General features: G+C 40.9%; 2 protein-coding genes across 2 annotated transcripts; one reads left to right on the top strand and one right to left on the bottom strand.

Moving 5' to 3' along the window:
* Window positions 1–1386: 1386 nt before the first annotated feature.
* On the top strand, window positions 1387–13234 carry klc3 (kinesin light chain 3). Its single transcript, XM_031739955.2, has 14 exons — window positions 1387–1605; window positions 3860–4126; window positions 4721–4786; window positions 5752–5916; window positions 6630–6705; window positions 7678–7823; window positions 7912–7994; window positions 8659–8746; window positions 9060–9161; window positions 9626–9799; window positions 9900–9999; window positions 10627–10801; window positions 10890–10956; window positions 11068–13234. Exons 2-14 carry the CDS (start codon window positions 3899–3901, stop codon window positions 11149–11151), a joined length of 1554 nt encoding a protein of 517 aa, XP_031595815.1. The 5' UTR covers window positions 1387–1605; window positions 3860–3898; the 3' UTR covers window positions 11152–13234.
* A 709-nt stretch (window positions 13235–13943) lies between these two features.
* Window positions 13944–22654, bottom strand: ercc2 (excision repair cross-complementation group 2). Its single transcript, XM_039622914.1, has 23 exons — window positions 22477–22654; window positions 22128–22227; window positions 21069–21146; window positions 20925–20987; window positions 20683–20796; window positions 20474–20590; window positions 19479–19595; window positions 19066–19189; window positions 18842–18938; window positions 18503–18636; window positions 18098–18266; window positions 17868–17986; window positions 17693–17762; window positions 17447–17516; window positions 16852–16953; window positions 16570–16633; window positions 16319–16440; window positions 15902–15994; window positions 15657–15729; window positions 15440–15510; window positions 15084–15227; window positions 14807–14950; window positions 13944–14335 (listed from the first exon to the last, which is right to left on the bottom strand). The coding sequence occupies exons 1-23, from the start codon at window positions 22479–22481 to the stop codon at window positions 14243–14245; spliced, it is 2283 nt and encodes a 760-aa protein (XP_039478848.1). The 5' UTR covers window positions 22482–22654; the 3' UTR covers window positions 13944–14242.
* Between the last annotated feature and the right edge of the window lie 957 nt (window positions 22655–23611).

Genomic DNA, 23611 nt, shown 5'->3' with positions numbered 1-23611 from the left:
CTGGAGCGAAGAGAAAGTTAAGAGCAGAGAACAAAGCAGACAACAGATGACATAAATATAATGAAGTGTTATGTGAACATATGTCTGATTTTACTTCAAAAATAACACTATGATACTAAACTTAGCCTCAGATGTGCATTCATCCTCACTTTACCTTTACCTTTAATTTTTAATCGTTTAAACGTTAAAGGTAAAGGATAATCACTTAGAAAGACACCACATTTTAAAATGCACATTATTATCAATATTTTACCATTAATATTAATATTAGTTATATTTGACTAATTAATATTAGCTGAAAAAAAAATCAATTAACAGCTGGAAATAATGATAGATAGATAGATAGATAGATAGATAGATAGATAGGCAGTTCGTCTCTTCTGCAGATAGGTGGCTTTGTCCTGGGACAGGACGTCACAGTCGCGGTGTATGATGGGAAATTTGGGATCAGGTAAGCTCCTGCAAGTCGTTCAGCAGAGCGGACACGACAAACAGACAAATACCGGAAATCATGCGAGTTTACCTTCAAAATTAAAGCTTTTCTTTCATTATGAATTTCTCTTCCTAAAACGATTAATATTGAGGTTTTTAGAATCAGGGATCAGGATACAGGGAATACAATTTCTTTAGTGTCTTTAGTGTCTTGTCCACATTATTTCTCCAATAATGTGGAGCCATAATACAGCTTCATTTGTGCATCGTACTGTGGAGCCCTTGGGTCAAACACAGCATTTTATGTCTCTTTGCTTGTGCTGAGAAATGCCCATCATAAATGTTTTTTATGGAACAAGATACTAAGGAACAGAAAGACAAATTATATTCTTCAGAATTGGCGAGGACCTTGTGCCAATTTAGTCTAACTGATTAATAACTTTGCCTGAGGGAGAAATAAAATGCAAGCTGTGTTAAAAATAGCTATGAGGAAAAATATTCATCCATCCTTTCGTCTATTGAAAGAATGCAGAAATCAAGCTCATCTGACAGGAATTCACTTTTCTCAGTGTTTCCAGTTATTTTTCTTCTTTCGATTGCCCTATTTATGACTCACTATAGCGGATCATCTGTCTCACCTCTTCTGTCACATCAACATGACACACTCTGCATGTCCCTCCTCAATATCTTCTCTTTTCCTCCTGCCTGGCATCTCCATGTTCAACATCCTTTGTCCAACACATTGTTGAGGTATGCAGTCATTAATTATTTTTTATCATTAATAATTGCAGTTTAACATTCTTAAACTGAAAATAGGTCCATTGATTAAGAATATACATGGATTAAACAACAATTATAGAAATACAAGTGAAATCATGAAGTACACGGTCCCTTGTACAACATTTATTTTGAAGTCGATAAGCGGAAGTTCAGTGCTGCTAAAGCTAGCTTGATCCTAGGCGGCTGCGTAATGACAGGAGGAGGCGGCAGGTGAACGATTAACAGCGTTCACTTTTCTCCGTCCCTCCTCTTTAACAATAAATAAACTGAAAGTTACTGTAAGCGGAGATGTTCCGCAGTGACTGACGGGCTCCAGTTTACCCATAAAAACCATTATTTCATTCAAACTGTGCATCAACACGAAAGCGCGCCGCGGGAGTTTGGACTTAGCAGGTAGGCTATAAATAACTGTCGGTTGTTGTGGATCTGAAATGAGGCGCAGCAAGTGTGTGTGTCTGTGTGAGGGAGACATCTTTTGTTTTGTTTTTATTGTGTTGTTGTGCAGGAAGATGTTTCTGTCTTGTAGCTGCAGCAGCCGGTGGTGTTTAGACTCTGTGGACACTTTTAAAACTGTTAACAAACACACAGCTGAAATGTGCTGTTGAAATGTGACGCAGCGCTGTTTGTGTGCAGCAGCATTATATTATCACCAGTTTCCTTATAAAGGTTGGAAAAGACACTTAAATCCATCATGGCTGCTTGGACAGATGGTCAGACATCCAGTTATAAACACATGGGCGGATTATGAGATACTGGGGCCCTGGGCACAGGCATGGCAGAACCCCCCCCCCACCACCACCAAATCATCCCACCTTTGCCGGAGTTTTTTAAAAAAATTTGTTTTCTTTTTTCTTTTCTTTTTTTTTGTGACTCTTGCTGGCAGTTTTGCAGCTTCTTTGTAGTAGTTTGCATTGGAAATTGGACATTAGAGGAACTACAACCCCAGTGGCTGCCACTGTGGACGGATAGGGTGGCACATGATACACCCTGGTGCCCGATAAAAGGAGCTGCCACAAGAAGAAGAAGCAGCAGCTCTTGTTTGTCCATGTAGAAGTGGATTTAGTGTTTTGTCAACTTTCGAGACAGGTGTTGTGTGGGGCTTGATTTTGACAGAATAAAAGAAAAAAAAAATAGACACAGTAGAGACACATTACTTTAGTTGAACTGCATGATAATAAGATGTATTTAACTGGCATTTTCCATCAGCACTGTGAATCAGATCTGTGCTACTCTGAAAGAGAACCCAGTTACAATGATACACAGCATTTTATCACTACCATGAGAAGATCGTCTGCACTTGTTTCTATTATACATTTGTTTTTCTTAATGTTAAAACTCTTAAAAGCATAAAAAGAGGTGTTTAATAGCGACTAAAGTGACCTTCATGTTGTTTGTTTGCTTGTGAACCCTCGTATTTGGCTCCAGAGGCTCACTTCGCCTCTGTGTGTGCCCAGAAGAGATCAGAAAAGAGGAAACTGAAAACTATGAGTTTTTCTTTGTGGTGAAGTTGCTGACAGCTGTGAATTGCGTTTCTGGGTTTTCTCCACAACATTCCTGTTATTGTTCGCTTCTCACAGTAGCCAAGTATGCCCTGACAGTACTGAATTACAGTGTTCTTTACATTTATAATCTACTTTACACTGAAATAAGTGTATTCAGTGAAACCAATAAGAATCTGTTTCTGTGTAGTGTTAGGTTGGAGTTACCTGTGAAAGGTAACTCTCCTCACACACTTTGCATTGAGAGTTCATCACATTTAATACTGTTTAAAACCAGCAAGCCTTCAAGTGGACAGAGTTAACGCAGGATCTGCTTTGAACTGAGAACGAGTAGGTCTTTGTGTGGACACAAAAGGCTAAATTTACCTTTGTACCTGCTGTATTTATGTCTAGTGGTCACTCAGTCAGCGTTATTGTGGTTTTAATTCTTTGACTACATAAAGTCTAACATTTGGAGAGTGTTTTTTTTTTTTTTTATAAAATGACTATAGCAAAACTATTTTCACTCAGAAGGAACCTCAGCTGTAAGATGCAACACATGTCACCATTTAGGTATGAATGAGACCTACAGGGTGATGTGACCCTTAAAAGTTTCCTGAAAAAGCAGCAGACATGGTCTTAATGAATCCATCTATTGCACTAAAAGTCAGCTTCTGAGTGGTTGTTCCTGTTTCCATTGGTCCCAAAGCTTGTTGCTGTAGTTCTATCACAGCCGTCAGCAGTCACGAGGCTGACTCAACAGAGAGTCACTCCCTACATGGGGCTGGATTCGGATTAAATCATCGTTATCAAAGTTTACTTCTATTTTTGCTTGCTTTTCTCACAAACCTTCCATGTAGTCTATTTATCCCACCAGCTGTGTCACGTATACACTTCACCAACAACACTTTTAAATTATGCTTTAAGCCACCTTTCATTATTTAGAAAATAAATCCATCTGTGTTTACTATAGCACTGCTGCTTCTACTACTAGTACTTCAGCGGCTTCAGTTACTGCTGCTGTCAGCTTCTGATATCACTTTTACTCATAAATATTTCAGCTGCATGTAGCACTGATCCCCCTGCAGCTCTCACTCTGCCGTTACTGCTAAATAAATGCATAATAATCTCCCACTGCAGATAATGCTGTAACGATGTGCTGTTCTCAGGTCGGTCGAAGTGAGGGAAGGAACCTCGGAGCAGCAGCCATGTTGTCCGGGGAAGAGATTCTGTGTAGCACGCAGCAGGTGATCGCAGGGCTGGAGGCGCTGAGAGGGGAGAACCGCAGCCTGCTGGAGAGCCTGCAGGAGGCGCTGGAGAGCCGGGCGGCGTCAGAGAGCCGGGCGGCGTCAGAGAGCAGCAGCGTCGAGCAAGAGAAGACCAGCATCATCCACCAGTCGCTGGAGAGGATAGAGCTGGGCCTGAGTGAGGCACAGGTACCAACAGGAAATAAAAAAGCAAGGAGTCACAATGAAATCTCGTGTCGCACGTCTTTGTCTTCAAGCTTTTTTTAGGGCTGAAATGGAAGAAAATAACATTCCCAGATAATTTAAAATTGAACTTCTTGCACTTTACATATTAAACATGGTGGTCTTTTATTAAATAGTTTTGAGTTTACATTCAGTTTTACTTATTTAAACTTACTGTGTTTATATTTGAACCTTAACAAACAAATTTGTTTAGCTTGCCAGGCACAGATTTATTTTGAAAAGGCTCTTTAAAAATTCATTTTGAGACTTGCATTGCTTTCATGAGTGGTTGATGACAAACTTATTTAACTGATCCATAAAGATATCTGATGTTTGTCATTTTCGATTTATTTTCTGTTCCTGTTGGTGTCCCGAGGCACTGATGACTGTTTTTCTTTTCATTTGTTTTGTCTGAAGTCGGGCTGTTGACAGGTTTTGAGCTCATTTACTGAAGCATAGTCGATAAGTCACTGATCTCACTTCATGGTGCAGCCAGTCTTCTTTCTGTTGTTTCTGTTTCTGTTTGGTTTACATTTTTTACATTTTTAAAATTGCCTTCAGGTGATGATGGCGTTGTCAGCTCACCTCGGTTCTCTGGACGCAGAGAAACAAAAGCTGCGAGCTCAGGTGAGTTTGTCGGAGACACCTGTATACTTGCGCTGACACTCATCATAGGCTACTTCATTAGGTCTACCTGTTTAAATGTTTGTTAAAGCAAATATCTAAGTTAGCACTCACCTGTCGTGGAGGCAAATTTATATATCCATCTTTAGATTCAAGATATGAAGCATCATATGTCTTGCCGAAGAAGAAGGCATCCTCTTCATCAAAGAAACAAAATGCAAAGGAAGAAACGATGTCTTAATAAATTGTCTTCCTCTTCCTGCTCATCTCACTCAGGGCTCTAACACATGTGCATAAACATGCTAATCTAGTCCTAATTTAGTCAGCAGATTTGACATGTCAGACTCCTTTTACAGCCTCCACCAGAATAAGTAGACAAGCATGCGTCTCACCCGGCATTGACAGCTGAGGTAAACAGTGGACTGACAACCTGCCACAGATGGGGAAAAACTCCAGTCTGGAGTCACTTTGCTATCTATAGAAAACTCGCTACAGATGAACAGCGGATAGAGTTTTTGAAGTGACTTGGATGAAAACATAAAATACTGCAAAATATTCAAATGGCACATATTAGTTTTTTGTTTCTGATGTATTGCTTATTGTTGATATTTTTCAAATATGTTAAAATAGAAGGTGTACAAAAACTTCAAAAAAAAAATTAATACAAACTGGTAGAAACATGCCGGCTGGATGTGACTGAATGTAATGTTTTTGATCTCTCTTGGCTGACTAAAACATGTTTGTCCTACAGTGGCCACCGTAGCTTAGATTATGCACTCGAAACACTAAGAAAACAGGATTCAACTGACTGCATATTGCATTCTCCTGATATCTACTGTTTAAAACTTTACACACTGTAACTTTAAGTATTTAGATAAGGCGGTGTCTCCATTTTTGTGGCATGGCCCCTTCATTTTCTTGCCCGTTTCCTTTCTCTTCTCTTCGTTATGTATCATCCTCCCTCTCAGGTTCGTCGTCTCTGTCAGGAGAACCAGTGGTTGAGGGATGAGCTGGCTGGCGCTCAGCAGCGGCTGCAGGACACAGAGCAGGAGGTGGTCACCCTCGAGGAGCAGAACAGACACCTGCAGTTCATGTCCTCCATACGCAAGTATGACCAGGATGAGCCGCCTCTGGTGAGGACAGAAAACATGCTAACCCACATATGTCTGCAGAAGAGTCTGTTGGTACTTACCAGCCAGCTGAGAGTTTGAGTAACAAAAAACAACCTGCCCTACAAGATGAGTAACTGGGAGAGTCAGCTCTTCGCTGTGTCAGCACAGGAATCTTAACCATGGTGTTTGTGTGTATATTCATCAAATTAATATGCTGAAAGTTTGTCTGCAGCTGGAGGTTTGGAGGACTTCACTAAAGCTGTTGTAATTATATACTGGGCAGAAGGACGTCATGTGCCATCTTAGCAAGTTTTTGCTGATGTGTTGGCAAACTGTTTAAGTACTCTGTCATAGAGCAACATTAGCATTCATTTGGATTCCAGCTGGTTTGCATCTGATGAATGTACGCCCAGTTTTCACTCTCTTTTACCTCTGCTTTAGCTTCAGTCAGCTGCCTTCTTGTTGTTGCCAAATTTGCTGCTGGACAGGGACAGTGTGCAGGTGCGGGTTTATGAGAGCTCGCTGACAAAAAACAGCTACTGAAATTGATGAGAGCACTGACAATGAGCCATGCAGTAAACTTGGATTCAAACAAGTCACCAAAAGCACCATAAAGACTTCAGTCAGAGCGCTGATTCAAAAACTGTTGAATTGGATAATCGTTAATTATTAGTGTTAAGCTTAAGTTAGTATTGCTGTTTCCTAAGTCGTGCTGTGTGTGTTTCTTTTTTCAGGATGACAAAGACACTTCCTCCAACAAAGAGTCTCTGGATGACCTCTTTCCTGCCGAGGATGAGGAGCAGTCTTCAAGTAAGGCTGTGAATTGTGTTTTTATTATCGATTTGAACGCCTCCCTGTCTCCAAAATGACAAAACCCTTTTTGTCGATGGATTTTTTGGGATACAGAGGAGGTGTTGAGTAAATGCAAACTGTTTTTAATTTAAATTAGTCAATACATTGAGCACTATTCTCATCGTGATTTAGTTTGAGTGCTTTAAGAAGTCTCAGCGTTGAAACTGGAGGCAGATACTGGTTTACATCTTCACTGGGCATAGATAAGCTCAGGGTGTAACTGTTGCTTCTGATATTTGAGTAACTGCTGACACTCAACAAACACATTTTATCAGCTAACACATGAATTTAGAGCGCATGAAGGTGGAAGCATAAAAGTGATCTGTGAATCTCTGTAGTGTGAAATATGACGCCAGTCTGAAGTTATCTTTTAGGACAGCAGCTTCTTTTTAGAAAATGGTGAAACACGAGTATATATCGCTACTGAGAGGACCCTTCTTCTTTTTTTCTTTTTTACAGCATTAAAGCCTGACAAAGACTTAAAGATATAAACTTTAGTGTTTTTAGAGGTTAGACGACTGCAGGTTGAGCGTGAGTGACCAGGGGGAAAACATGAAATGGGAAAATAAGCATTTTCGCTGGCATTTATTGTTATGCTTAAACTTTTCTATTATCATCAATTTCACTTAAGTGCCTGAATAGCAGTGCAACTATGCAGCCAGTTTTCATGTAATACATCTTTATTAGGGCTTAACACCATCCGTACATTCATCTAAAAAATTGTTTTCATCTAAAACTGTCTTTTATACTTTATTTCTGATACATACAGTATAGAAAACAGGTCAAATTATATATTTGGTTCCACCCTGCCTTGTTTTTGGTCCTTTCTGTTTGACCTGTTAAAATCATCCAAAAGGAGTTTCCGTAGCAGGAACTGGGCCCTTCTAAAGTCAGCACAGTCCTGCTTTTTTTTGTTTGTTTGTCATTTAGTGTCCCAGCCTCACCACAGCAGTGCAGCAGCTGCAGCCCAGCAGGGCGGCTACGAGATCCCTGCCCGCCTTCGAACGCTCCATAACCTGGTCATCCAGTATGCATCCCAGGGACGATATGAGGTCGCGGTACCGCTGTGCAAACAGGTGGGAGGGGCTTCCACTGTCCTAACTGTTGCTAACCAAAACAAATCACCCGACAACCATTTAAAATAACCTCATCGTGTCTCCGCAGGCTTTGGAAGACCTGGAAAAGTCATCTGGCCACACCCACCCAGACGTAGCCACCATGCTCAATATACTGGCGCTGGTGTACAGGTGATGTCATTTACCATTGCAAAAGCGTCTGTATTGGTATTTACAGCTACCGCGTGGCATTATCAAGGCTGGGTTAACCGTTCAAGGTCTTCCAGACAACTCAGAGTTCATGCTTTATTTGCTCTGGCCGAGTGCGTCATGTGACTCTCCTCCCAGCTTTCTCCTTATCTAACCCATCACAGCAGTTTGTCTTACACGATGCAGGTTTCATACAGTCAGCAGGTGCACGTCTTTTCCTTCAGCTCTGCTGGCAGAATGATGCACTTAAAATGTTAAATGTCTTCAAATGTTAAAGATGTAATGATGCTGCAGATAAACTGACTTATTATTCAGTTTCAGATGGAAAGAAATGGTTTGTTGTGCTTGTATCAGTTGAGGTAGGTGTATACAATGCTTTTCCTGCCCGGTTTGAGCTGAGCGTCCCGTGTGAGTGGTTTAATTGGTGTGCAGTAATCGAGCAGATCGTCTTCTTTCTCATCAGCATTATATTTCTCTGATTGGTTGTGGCTTTGACTCTGGGTTGTGATACCTGGCCAATTTGAGGTTTAATAAGAGCTTCTTGTAATAGATGATAGATTATCTGAAACTCTTAGGAGGAAGTGTCCTTAACAAGCCAAACTCTTCTCAGTGGGTGAACAGTGTGGTTTGGTTTGTTTCCCTACAGAGACCAGAACAAATACAAAGAGGCCGCCAACCTGCTGAACGATGCTTTGGCCATCAGGGAGAAAACTCTTGGGATGGACCATCCGGCTGTAAGTTACTCAGCTGCACTGGAAGAAAACTTATAATGAGGCGGCTAAAACTGGTTTCAGCGTTCTCTTTCATCAGCGTAGACATGAAACATAAAACCTTGTGGGTTACAAGAATTTTGATCCTCATTTGTTGTTCGTTGCTTCCGACATGCCTGACCTGCAAATATTGGCATTGCTCCCTTTGTAGTCATTTCATGTGGTTTAGACTTTAGTGAGTGAGCTGGTGTGTGTGTGTGTGTGTGTGTGTGTGTGTGTGTGTGTGTGTGTGTGTGTGTGTGTGTGTGTGTGTGTGTGTGTGTATGCGTGCGTGCAGGTGGCAGCGACACTCAACAACCTGGCAGTGCTTTATGGGAAAAGAGGAAAATACAAGGAAGCAGAGCCACTTTGTAAAAGAGCTCTAGAGATCAGAGAGAAGGTAAGAAAACACGTTTGTATTACAACAGATATCCCAAATTCCTACTAACTCACTTTAACCTTAATCTAACCTAGATTATGGATGCTGGACTTATAACAGAGTAAATGTTTTACTAATTTACTTCCATCCATCCTCTGCTGCTTATTCTTTTCAGGGTCGTTAGGGCGAGAGGCAGGGTACACCCTGAACAGGTCACCAGTCAGTTGCAGGGCTAACACACAGGCAACCATTCGCACTCACAGGCAATTTAAAGTTTCCAATTAACCTATTCCCACTAACTGCATGTCTTTGGGAGGAAGCCGGAGAGAACATGCAAACTCCACACAGAAAGACCCAGGCATGATTGTGGAATTGAACTCAGGACCTTCTTTCTGTGAGGCAACAGTGCTAACCACTGTGCCACCCTGCTGCCCTTGCCAATTCACTTAAAAATCTATATATGTCCTCTTTTGTCGCCTCCTCAGGTTCTTGGTACAGACCATCCGGATGTGGCCAAACAGCTGAACAACCTGGCTCTGCTGTGTCAGAACCAGGGGAAGTACCAGGAAGTGGAGCAGTACTACGAGCGCGCTCTGCACATCTACCAGAGCAAACTGGGACCAGACGACGCCAACGTGGCTAAAACCAAGAACAACCTGGTGAGAGGGAACCTCGTTGTCTGGTTTACTGAGGCTGTTAGAGTTTACAATATTATTATTTTTTCAATCATCATTTAAACCCCTCCTCCCCCTCCCCCAGGCATCATGTTATCTTAAGCAGGGGAAATACAGACAAGCTGAAGCTCTTTACAAGGAGATCCTGACCAGAGCGCATGAAAAGGAGTTTGGGTCTGTTGAAGGTACAGACAGATTACTTCATGTAACTGCTCATGTTTGTGTAATTGTTCTCGTGACACGATGACATTTTAAGAGCGTGAGATAACCACAAGGGATCAGTTCCACCACTGAGTACTGAGAAAACTACCCAACGCTGGCATAACACATTAATTTTTATCATTTTAAATGAGCTGATTCATTCTGCTCAGTTTTAGCTTTCTGTGTTGTTTTTGTGTATTCATGTTGAATTCGGCTAATGTACGTTGTTTAATGTTTGCATGATTCGCATTCAAATATAGGGGCCGCACCCTATATTTACCCTATAAGCCCCGGAGTTTGTCCTTGGGGTCTTCTCTGACAGCAGATACATGACACATAATAGTTTCTTTGCCTCATACAAGTCTAAGTCAGACTCAGTGAAAATCTGTCATGTTTGTAGTTTTACTTCAGCAGTTTTCATATTTTTAAACGCAGGCGTTTCTCAGTCTTTCTACAAAAAGAGTTTTATTTAGATTTTTTTCGTATACTGTACAGTTTTATATTGTTCATATCGTATTAATGTCCCAGTGTGTCCCCCCAAAAAAAGAAACTTCAAATTTAAATATAAACAATTTAAAAGCAACAAGCTTTTTTTTACGTCTGTCATCCAGGTGATGGCCGTCCCAGCTGGTCCGGCGTGGTGGAGGACGGCAGCTCCACACAGGATGGACTGAAGCGCAGCGGCTCCTTCACCAAACTCAGAGAGTCGATAAGGCGAAGCAGCGAGAAACTGGTCCGAAAGCTGAAGGGAGTCGGAATGGAGGAAACGACCCCAAGGAATGCTGGGTAATATTCTGTAACCAAGGTGTTTTTGCTCCAGCTGAATGTTGAAAAGCCACCTGATGAATAAGAGTTTGTTCTGCCCTGTTTTCAGGATGAAGAGGGCAAACTCTCTGAATGTTTTGAACGTTGGCGTCAGAGAAAGTCAGGATGGCAGCAAGGTGAGCAGACTGTTAACCATACAGTCTGAAAAGCAAAAATCTAAAAGCATCTCATGCACATTTAGGATAAACGTCACCTCTTAAAACCCATTTTGTGTTTTTGTTGATCAGTCGAGTCAGCTGACGGATACTCGAGGCCTGAGCTCCAGCACTCAGAGTCTGTTGAGAAGAGGCTCACTCGGTGGGAACAGCTAACACAAAAAAACCAATATCCCCTATAAACGCAACACCTCTCAAAGATAACAGACGTCACGTACGATCGGTACAGAGCAGTGTGTTTAATCGGTGTGTGAACATCAGGCCTGAGTGGATTCATCATTTTTAGTCTTCAAGGAAAAAAGATAATTAACTCGACTAAGATGCTTCCAAAAATCTGACTTTTAAAATTAGTTTTTTTCATTCTAAAAACAGATAATTTCAGTTTTTTTTCTTTAAAAGAAAAAAAAAAACATAATAGAGGGCTGGGTCATGTGATGAATTTTAACTTGACATTATCTGAATTGCACTATGACATTTCCTTCCGGATCACTTGAAGTTTTAAATCCCGTCATTCCTGGTTTTAGGTTCAGTTTTATCATTTCCAGTTAACTTTTAAGTTGATCTTGAACTTAAACTCATAGGACCTGGCGTCCACATGTGTGGACATCACATTTTGGGTTGTCTAGACCACAATACTAAATTTTCCCCCAATCAGCCCAAATAGCAAAGAGAAATTAAAAATGCATGCCATGAAAGAGTTCGGGTCTTAGGAGGTTAATTTTAAATTGTGCTAAAATCACTTTAATCTAGTTTAAATGCATTTCCCCTGCAGACTGTGTTTTTACACAGATATGACCACATTACACTAAGGAAAAAAAGCAATCTGTAGTTTAACATTTGAACTATGGGAAATTTTAAGACACTTCACTTGATGCTTTGATACTAAAGATCATATTTTTTAAATGGAGTTGTTTGTAATTTGAGAAGCAGCGCGGGGATGTAAAGTGTAATTTTACGTTTGAGGAAGATAAGCTATCAAAGTTTACACAGTTTAAAGTAAAAAAAAAAAAAAAGGTATTTGTATTTTGCCTTTAAAATGTGCTGGTCATGTATAATTTATATTGTTAGACTGCTGTGTTATTGGACCAGACGTCCTGCTCGGACATGATGAAAATAAGGAACAACTTTAAAAAAACAAAAAACAAGTAGGAGCAGTTTCAGGATTCCAGCTGTTGGTTTGCACCTTGTGAAAACAAATAGTCTTTACAAAAGCAAATATTTAACTTAGTACTTTTTACAGTCAGTACTTTTGCACATATGTACATAGGTAATATCTTCTAACTGCTTATGGATGTAAATCATTCTCTAAGTTCAGTATTTATTGATTATCTGTTTGTTAGATTTTGAATTTCAGATGTGTAAAAGTCTCCCTAAGTTTGTTGCTGTGTGCCCAAACATCAGCTTTGGCCTGATTATTTTAAACTGGTTTTCAAGGTTGAGATGAAACTCTTTACCGAAAGCCGCCGTGCAGATTTATAAAATGTTTCAAAGGCAAAGCACAAGAACAAGTAGTAAAAATAGCAGCGGCGGTACAGCTTTGCAGCTGAGTTGAAAATGTTTCTGGCAAACATCACTGATGAGAATCAAAACACAGCCAACGAGTAACAAGAGAGCAAAGGAGGGGACGGGTGGATCGCTCAGCAGCCGAGTGATACATAAATACGATGGTGTATTCGAGGCTTTCACTCCACGCTGGTAGAAGTAGCTTAAAGTAGCATTATCAACTACTGAGGTAGCCTACGTTTAGATATTGAGGTATTCTTCTAATGTTACATCTGTGCTTTTCACTGAAATGCCTGAACTCGACTAATACAAAAAGATTCAAATAATGTGGAATGTCGTTTTACTTTCTGATATTTATTAGAGATATTTTTTTAAACTAGTTGAACTGAAGATTTGTTACAAACAAGTTTTACACAAACTCCCTTAACACCTGAGAATTCTGATAACAGACTGGGTCCCTAAGAGCAGCATAACCACCTGATCCATGAAGGTTTTTATTTCATGAGACTCGTAGGAATCTTGTTTTGCATTTGCTGTGGTAGAAAATAGCCACTGCAGTCTGTTTAAAGGGCTGAAGTCGCACCGTGTTAGCTGCTGTGAAACGACAGTCTGTTACAAGCTGAGTGAAGCACATGTAAAAATGTGGAGGAGAGAACATGTAGAAACTGGTAAAGATGAATATTTGTTTTATATTTGCAAATTTGACCTGTAATAAATTAAACTAAGACACTGATAACCCTTGTGTATGTGTTTTCTTTCCTCTCTGTGTTTGTGCTGTTTGTCTGAAAATATTTTTAGGGTTTCATAAATTAAAGCCCTTTTCTGTCTAAATATTAAGATCAGCGAGTGATGGATGGACACTTTAGATTCAAACACTTCCCACAGAAGAAAAACACAAGTCAGCTGTTAAATACAAACATTTATATTCCAGCTTCCTGGTTGGAAAACGGTATAAAACAGTATTTATGTACAGCTGCAGTAGAAAAGGAACCTGACAGTATTCTTGTCTGTATGACAGACGCTGCACAGACACCAGTGTTACTCAGTGTCACATCTCTGATGCAACACGCTGACCTACTGACACAGTTTTCTTGCTTCACTCAAAAACAAAACATTTCACCAATCAAAAGTAATTTAAAAAAAGCTAAATTAATTGAAACTACTGCATTCAGGGAATGATGAAGACTGAAACACCCACATTTAGAATTTAATCTGTCAGTGTTGCTTGATTTCCTGCAGTATGTGTGTCTGCAGAAGCAAAGGCTTCTTCCTTTGATTAATAAAGGGAAAAATAAGTTTCATGGCAGCAGTTTACTGCTCCGTACTTCAGTGAAAAGCTGTACAAAGTACTGAAATATGTACTTAAGTGGTTCAAAGGTCTGCAGATGGTCTCCCCTATATGAGCGGTCTACTCTGCAGACTGAGTGCGACCTTAAATACTGACTGAACCACGAGTGGCTTTGACTGATGCTCACATCATTGGTGTGGGAGGAGCTCTCCTGTCAGAAATCATTACTGTGACCGGCAGAACTGAAAATACTTTAAATACTTTTACAGTATTTTTACCACTTGGAGGAAAACAGACACTTAAAAGGTAATTCTGAGTTTTTGCTTAGTGCCAACAAACTTCCTAAAGTTAAGGTGGATCTGCCCTTTTAGAGCCGACACATATTTAACCCTAGTCTGGTAACAGCTGGGTTATGGGTGCTGCTGTGGTAACAATGTCATACGGTTCGTGTCACCTTCAGGTCTGATGAGCAATCTGAGTGATTTTCTGCAGCATTTCCTCCGACTCCAGCTGCTCGAGAGTCAGCAGAGACAAACCCAACTGGTCCTCCTGGAGAGAAAGAGAGAAGCAAGCATGGCTGCCTGGTCAGCTGTTGTCCATAAACGTCAGTGCTCATGCTAATAAGAGCTGTGCAGCTCTGTGCAATTCAAACTGCTTTAATCTACAGCAGCATTTATTCATCTGATCAACAAAGCTCATGATCTCCCTGGCAGTGGATTTCTTTTTCTGGCTCCGCTGGTGCCAGAGTTGTGCCAGTAAACAATGACACCAACAACTCGTAAGACACATTAAGCTTAACTTGCTAGATTACAATCCTTTTCCCCATTTAAGGTTTTAAATTATAACATTAAGTTTAATTTACATCTATAGAAATGAAGCAGACCCTTAGACAAGAGGATACATGTTTGAGCCAATCACGGGGAGAAGATCTCTAAACCCACTGCTCATTTTAAAGCCACTGTGTTGCCCTGTGTTTGTTTACTTGTTGCAGTGGTGCTTGTGATGCTTGGCGGGTTGTACCTGTCTGAAAGGCTGAGCCATCTGCCGCAGGAAGTGCTTGGAAAGCTGCACGGCCTCGTCCACGGTGAGGTTCAGACTGCCGTCGTTGATGTGCTCCTGAATCCAGCGAGGTAGCTTCCCACGTTTGTCTGCTCGTGCGTAACGCTGCAGAGCACAGAGGGGGTTAGTACAGGCTTCGCTCAACTACTTCAGAGCTAAACTCAAAGGACTGCTGCTGTGAAGCGGAGTGTAGAAGCCTGGAGTACTGCGGCAGGATCAGACAAATATTCAGACACACCTTGTCAGCAAAAATCATGAGTCCATAGTCAGTTTTGCCTCGGATGGCTCTGCCTACGCACTGAGCCGCGTGGCGCATGGCATCAAACGTCAGAAAGTCGTTCTCCCTGATCTGAAACTGATCCCGAAGGTACTCCAGCCGAGCCTGAGTCGAGTTACAGAGAGAGAAAAACCCTTAGGGTGACAAAACTATCCAGACTGAGAAAAAGCAAAGAACACAAACTAAAATGTGTGGTTTGTTCCTCATTTGATAATATAAATCCTTAAATAGCGAACATCACAGCTCAAAATATGAATAGATTTAACTTCCTACGCTTTGACTCCACACAGAGCTTCAGACACAGACGTGATTCTGACCTTTAAGATGCGACTCTGCGTATAAACATACGGCACTCCAAACATGAGGACAGCACGGCCATAATGGTGCACTGAACAGAAAACACAACGAGACTCAGAGTCAGCGACAAAACGCACGTTTGCTTCATCTTATCGTCTCCAGCCACGCAGGATTCTTCTTCTGCTGTTTGCTTTAATTTGTCCTGCTGGAGCCGCACAGAGTAACCCAATGACTTACCGAAATCTATCCCTTCAGACACTTTTCCTCTGGCCACAGACAGAAGGATGGCTCCTCGGCCGTTCTCACACGCCTTAAACAGCAGCGACAGAGAAAGGTCAAAGGTCAAAGTCTGAGACCAACACAAAGTACCTGAACAAAGTGCTGAACATCTGTTTGTTTGTTCATGGCTCAATTTATGATTTTGGTCTCTTTGTCTTCTCTGTTAGTTAAATGCTGTATACTACTACAATAATCAGTCTGACCTCTTGGTATTTCTCCAGGGCCATGCTCGTCTCTGCAGCATCCTGAGTCTCGATGAAGATCAGCTTGTTTCTCTGGATATTCTCCAGGATACCCTGCAAGCGAACGTGACCCCAGAAACAACAAAAACACACAAAATTAATTTATTATTAATATATTAGTTACTAAACGGATTGGGATTAAATAACAGAATGCTTCTTCCTACTCCTGTTTGAACATGTAAAGTTATCTGCTGTGATTATTTTTCTCTTTATGTTTTATTTTGTTTGTGTTTTTTCCTTCGTTGTTGTATTTTTTTTAACATGTTTAAAATAAAGCCACTTCACAGATTACAGAGAGATATGTCAGATTTCTGCAACTTTAAACAAACTGCGGTTGTTTCAGTTATTCAGATACTTGTGGATTACACACACACTGACCTGTTCATACCAGGACGCCACGATGTTCTCCATGTACACGTAGCTGGTGAAAAACGCCACAATCCCATCAGGAACGATCGCAGACATCTCCAGAAGCAGGTTACCATAATTCCGAATCACAGCTGGAGAAGAAAACGTGAATATTCATCACGTTACATGTTGATGACAACACAGTGTTGTTAATTTAATGAAGTGGTACAGCCTTTGATTTGAGAGATCACGTTCAAATAGCACAAGTTATTTTTACTAACCAAAATCTTCTCTGGTCTCAAACTTGGAGCTCAGGGCCACCTGGTCGTTTCCTCTGCCAACAATCTGTGGAAGACAGAAACAAAGAAATGATGCAGCTGATTATGTTTCTCTCCTCTTTTTGTTCATGTCTCCAAGAGTTTGTTTATTGGGCTTCTGTTTATAATCATTATAAGATTGTTATAACGATTGTCGTTGTGAACTGGCACTAAATTTATAAAATTAACTGATGAAGGAGGTGGTGCTTTTGTGACTCCATCCTTATATTAAGTGTTGTTACAGACCAGAGGGCAGAGGCAGGTGCGCGCCAGTGTCATGGTGAAGGACGCCATGGTAACCGGGCGAAAGTCAAGGATGCGGGGATAGATGTCCAGGGGGGAAAGTGTCTGAAGAGAGGAGAAACATCAGGGGTAAGATGGTGAAATTAGATCAGGCTTTCATTTAGATCCTTCGAATTAGATCTTTCATTTCAAATGCTTCAAAGAGGCGATGACCTGATGTCTGTTCATTCAGGAACACACGAGGTGCTTCTGACAGCTTTACTGAGACGTTTAAAACTAAGAACAAGACACTGCAAGAAGGAATTCAGAGTCCTGCACGTGTAAGAAAAACTCAGCACTCACACGTTTCGTTGAATAAACAGCAGGATTATATTTCAAGACAGAATGTGTTGAATGGAAGTTTTACAGTATTATGATGTTATTATAGGAGGTCTGCAGGGAAAAAATGAACTGAGAATTTCACCTAATTTTGTTTCAAAGAATAAAAAGGCAACTTTGCTTGATTACGTCACTCACTGTGCGGACGTCACCAGATTGTTTTTGTACCTTTAATTAATAAACATTGTAAATTAAATGTCAGAAAGGAGGTCTAACGTACCCCTGAGGTGATGACGACTGACTGGAATCTTTGGAAAACTGGTTTGATGGCTATAGACGGGTCCATGCAGCTGAGAGGGGAACAGAGAAACACACAGAGCTGTGATACACAGATATACACCTGGCATCTCCTTTTACTTGTGTTAAAACGCTTTGTGTAAAAGAATGAAACTAAATGACAGTCACAGGTAATCTCCTCTGCAGACGGCGGCACATGAACTCGTTCAGAATTCATTGTGCAGCTCACCTGAAATGCAGCACGGGGTTGGCAATGGTCGGAGTTCTGTCTTCAAAGGGCTCGATGATGATGGTGAAGCCTTTTCAGAGACAGAGAGACACTACAGATCATAATCCAACAGTATCTGCGTTTGTTAATGCCACCGTGTTACTTGGAGATGAACAGAGGCGGGACTTTTTACTACCTTGGCTGTAGGTGCTGACGAGAGTGGCGAAGTTCGAGATGAGAGTAACAGCTGAGAAGTCTGCGATGTCGGCGATCTCAAGAGTTCGAAGCAACGACTGCAACCGCTCTGCACAAAACCTGGAGATACAAGGAGGATGGATCAGTGATAAAGAGACGGGAAATAGAAACAACCAAGAAACTGAGCGAGGCTGTTCGCAGCATTACAGCGGAAAAGAAGCAGAAACTGACCTGAGAGGCTTGCGGTCGATGCAGACTTTGTCGAAGACGTCTTTAAGGAACTGAGGCGCGCTCTCCTGTACGACGTGTTGGACCCTCAGACGAGACTTCAGATACTCCAGGAAGCGTCTCATGAAACCTACAAAGTGCTCGGCTGTACGAATAGAGCCAGGCACCGCCTCTGACAGAAAGAGAGGACAGTTTGTGTTTTAGATTTTTTTTTTTTTTTGGATCATGTCTACAATAAGATTCGGCCCTTCATCTAAACCCAGCCAGAAAGATTACAGTTACAACGTCTGGAGTTTGATGTGGACAGAGAACTTTATAGAGACAACTTGAAATGCTTACTACCAAACTCTGCTTCTAAACCGCGCTTTAAAATTTACTCTGAGCTGAGAGAACAATTAAAGGAAAAACCTTGAAGGATTTCATCAGGCAACACCGGATTTGCGAGGTAGATGTCGGTTTCTCTCGCCACATTGGCTTCCTTCAGCCCCTCCACCAAGCGCCTGTACTCCTCCCTCAGCTTAGCAGCATCCGTCTCCTTTATCCTATCACACAGCAGAAGAGGCAGATTACAGTAGCTTAGATTAATACTCTTTGGTAATATTTGCCTATTTTCTGTCTGTTTAATCTGTTCTGCAAAATTACAGCCAGTAAGAGGAGCAAAGACGTTTCAATTATTGGTGCAATCTTTCATTCGTTCAGGAAAACATGGATGCATTTCCATGTTGCAAGTAATGATGCAAGCATTACTTGTGTATGGTGTTCTGGAGAGTGTCCACGTTGTTCTGACAGCGGTCCAGCGTTCGCCTGGTGATGTTTACGCTCATGGAGTCGATGCACACGTTGTCTGAGGAGAGAGTGAAAGGAAGCATGAATTCTTTTAAATAATTACAGTAAAACAAATTCCTAAAATAGACAGATAAATTCAGTTAAATGCACTGAATTTGCATATTAGACTCAGATCAACTGCTCACCGATATTATGAGCCTCATCAAACACCACTACGGATTTCTTTGCCAGCTCTTTAGACACCAGATCAGCTATCTTGGGGTCCAGCAGGTAGTGGTAGCTGTACACCACAATGTTGGCATGCAGGATCTGCGAGAAATCAAGAGGAAACAAGCTTCAGGATACAACATTAAACTCTGGATTATTCAGTAATGAGCAGCTGTCGTGTTATCATTTATTTTCCAATTAGTTAGAGCAGCCAGTGAGAAAATTTTTTTTCCTATAAAAGCATCTATAGTGTGCTAGAAAAGCAATTTTTAAGGCAAATGCAAAAAGCATTGTACATGTAATAAAACACTCAAAATCTCATTCATGTTAATTTACATCACATGGCCACATATTTGGCATTTTCACAGTAAAGGTTTCCCCAGTAACTCACTGAATAGCGAGCCAGATAGTAAGGACACCAGCCCTTCCTCCTGCCAAAGGCCTTGAGGTCATCAAGGTTGTAGATGCCAGCAGGAAGAGGCACCTGTCGGCCGACTGAATCGAACTCCTGCAACACAAACCAGGTTTTCCTGTTTTCCAGTTTTCAGGCATTGTAAACCTACAGTTTGTATCTGTGTTAAGATCAATGAGCTAAAAAGTCTCAAACTGAGACCTATAACACTTCCTGAGTTCATGTAGGCGACAGCCAGAAACCAAACACTTTTTTAATCTGCATATCTGATGGTGTCGAGTAGTTGCTGGATTTAAGTTTTCAGGCTGATTAAATGCTCCTAACTAATCACGTCGAGCCAGTAAGTTGTAATCATCCAGCACAGAAATGAACAGATTACTAAAGAATAGAAACCTGAACTTGTTTTTAAACTTTTAATCCATAAAGATCACAGAACTTAGCACAAAAAGGATCGTGCTAACTACAGTTACTTTAAGCTTTTTTATTAAGCATTCAAATGTATCTAAGTTTTTACATTTGCATGTGTGTACATTGCACAAAATATTTGGATTGTCTGTCTGTGAAAAGCTTAATAAACAGTTTACTTAGGACTCAACCACATGCAACGCAATGCAGGAATAGTTACTAAGTTATACCTTCATATATGCATTTTAGTTATAGTGGTAAAAAACATTTTGGGGGGTTTAAATCTTATAAAATTCATGCATCTATTTTTGGATGCAAATCCAAGAGAAACACTCACAGTGTCACCACCAGCACCATCTTCCTGCCTCTTTACCTCAGCAACCTCTTACACTTCATTTAAATCATGAGAGCTGATTTAGCCAGTTAGCATCCTAACTCAGTAGCATCACCGCCCCAAAAGCGCCTGACCCCACCGGTTATGTTGAACCCTGATGCTGTCGTGTCAACAGCCATTACAAAAAAATAACTTCTGCTTCTGTTGAAAAACACCATCTGATGTGAGTTCTTACCTCGTAGAAGCGACAGACGGGCAGGTTGGGGTTGCTGTGATGTTGTGCGCGGATGTACGATGCTGTCAGACTGTGGCACTTCCCATCGACTTCCTTACCGAAGCGCAGAGAGCTCACCTGTGAGAAGACAAGCGTGTCGGTCACTTTTGAAAGGAGAAAGCTGAATCCTAAATCGCTCCTTTAGCTTCGTGGGATGCAGGTGTTCATACCTCAGGGTGGATGCAGAGGTTCTTCCTGGAGGAAAGAGCGAGAGCCAGGAAGTTGTTGCTCTCTCCTGTTTCTTTAGTGTAAAACTCCATCAGCTTCCTCAGCTCCTCCACAACCTTATCGGAAAGAATCAAACACACCATGTGAGACGTCGGGGCTTTGAACGCTGCTTCTTGTTTAATTCAAAAAGAAAGTTACACTGTAAAAACACGCTTCACTGACGACTGATTTGACGTCCACTCACCTTCTCAATCTCTGGAACTGTTCTAGAGCAGTAAATTAACTTGGTGACCTCCAGAGGGAAAGCCTGAGAGAGAGAGAACATATTTACATGCTGATCTACCACCAGCTGTTAGTATAAACCACTTATGAGAGAGGCTGAACTCACCCTTTGGTAGGCCACAATGAGGGACAGTAGAGAGATGGTCTTCCCTGTTCCTGACGGCATCTCCAAGACTCCATGACCCTGAACAGGAACAGGTTCGGTTAACACAGAAAGCAGCAGCTGAAAGTAAACACTCACTTTTAAACGTGAGCGAAATCTGAGATGGACACACTGTACTTCCCTGAAGGAGCAACACAATACGACACAATAACACAAAAGGTAAAATCTGGACTAAACACTGTAACTTTAGGAATCATCTCTTCAACTCCAAGGAAGGAAAGAAGGAAAAAAGTAACTCAAATTTCAAAATACATACATGACTAGACTGATCACATCAAGAAAAAATAGAACTTTTCTTTAACTGGAAACAGCAAAGAGCAGAAAATTTGATTATCTTAAATAACTGAAATAACAACTGGATAAAAAAGATGACTCGTCTTCCACCTTCTTCAGACCAAAATGAATCTATTGCTATGCTTGCATCCTCCTCTGTCCCCAACAGCAGCTGTACAGGCTTCATATATCAACCCCTTCGCATGTCCTCCTTCACCACATCCATTTTCTCTGAGTCCTTCCTCTTCTCTCCTGCCTAGCAGCTCCATCTTCAACACCCTCTGATCAATATATCCACTATCCCTCCTCTGCACACGTCCAAACCATCCCAGCCTCTCTAACTTTGTCTACAAACCATCTCAACCCTCTGATGTATTCAACTCTAATCTAACCATCCTCGTCAATCACAATGAAAATCTTAACATCCTCAGTTCAGCCTCCTGTCTTTTTTCAGTGCCACCGTCTTCAAACCAAACATTATACCAAGTCTCACTACCATCTTGTAAACCTTGCCTTTCACTCTTTCTGATATCATTCTGTCACAAAAGACTCGTGACACTCATCTCCATCCAATCCACCTCTCTTGTCCACTGTTCATTCACACGTGTCATCCAACCTCTGGACTGATCGACAGACCAGCTTACACCCAGGGTATTTTGTGTAGATAGGAGCACAGGTGAACCTGTGCATGAAAACCACGCCTTCAGATTAACCTCTGACACCACCCACCTTGGCATCCAGCGTCCTCTTCAGCTCCAGCATGTAGGAGTACTGCTCGGGGTAGATGTAGTCATAGGGAAAATACACCAGCAGACCCTCAATGTTGAGCCTGCAAGGAAACAGCAATGATGCTAACAGTGCACAGCCGCTGTACAGACTTCATACTGGACTATCTTTAAGCCAAGTATCTGCGAATGAGTGCGAGACAGCTAAAATAAAAATTAAAACAGTGATTTGGATAAACTAGAGCCACAAAACTCTGATTTTATGTGGACTTGGCTCAGGTATGTCACAGTTGCTGGAAACGAGCTAACACTGAAAGCCCATGTTGTCTGTTTGTACTCAGTAAAACACTCACTTCATCTTCACAGCACGTTTAGCGGCAGCTCCTCTTCTTTTTACGTAACTTATGTTATTTTAAAACAGTCATTAAAATGTGAATGTGCGCAAAAAACACAAAACAAAACACCGCATTAGCAACGCCACAGCCTGCTGCAGCATTTAATTCTTCTTCGTTTGTCGTTTAAACGCTATCAGACGGATTACGGCCCCCTACAGGCCAAAAGGAAAACTAAATAGTCCACTGTAATGCTTCGAAGTTACATTTAAAAACCCTTTATTTAATTAGTTTATAGTTAATGTCTCCTTATATTTATTTTATTTATGTATTTATATTTAGATTTGACGACGATTACTTCAACTGTGTTTAACCACATTCGAGTCATATAACAATTTAATTTCCGGTGAATAGTTTGTAATATAAACGCTAAAATAACCCATCAGTTAGAATCGCACGAGCTTCAGTGTTTAATGGTATACTGTGTATTATCAAACAGCCGTTACATCTTACTGTGTAGAGGTAAATGTGACTTTTCGGTCGTTTTACTTTTTACGTTTTAATTATAATTCACAGCTGTGCTTTCTCGATGCTTTCGTTTATTATTTGGGCTTCAGCGTGTACAGCAAAGGCATGCATGTGTTGGGTAATTTCATTATATTTTTTGTATTACTTGGAATACCCTACCCGAATAACTTTATTTTCACAGGCTTTTCCGGAAGTAGTTCTAAGTCAGCTGCATTAATGAGATTTTAGTCATTTTAAAGAGTTGCCATTCCAAAGAGTGACCACACGGGGGCAGCACATAGCAATAAAATCGCCCTTGTGCACACTATAACGTCTGATGTATCCTTTCAAAATACTCCGATTAGGAAGAATTTTTCATCCGCAACCAAAACAAAGTAATCTGAATTCTCAGAATATATTAATAAATAATTATAAATAGACCGACAACAAAATTAAACTTTTTTTTGCTGTCCAGATTCTTTAATTTCACACATATTAACATTTATTTATACAGATTTATACTTTTACTGCACCTGCACTGAATTGAAAACTAGTTTTTAATGGTTTGAAATTTAATCTGAAAACTATTAAAAAAGACTTTTTTTTCCTTTTTTTTTTTTAACTGTAATTACGTCACTGTGGTTCAGAG

Source organism: Oreochromis aureus, linkage group 14 (assembly GCF_013358895.1).
Source record: "Oreochromis aureus strain Israel breed Guangdong linkage group 14, ZZ_aureus, whole genome shotgun sequence".
Classification (NCBI taxonomy): Eukaryota; Metazoa; Chordata; class Actinopteri; order Cichliformes; family Cichlidae; genus Oreochromis; species Oreochromis aureus.
This window is presented reverse-complemented; position numbering and strand designations above follow the sequence as displayed.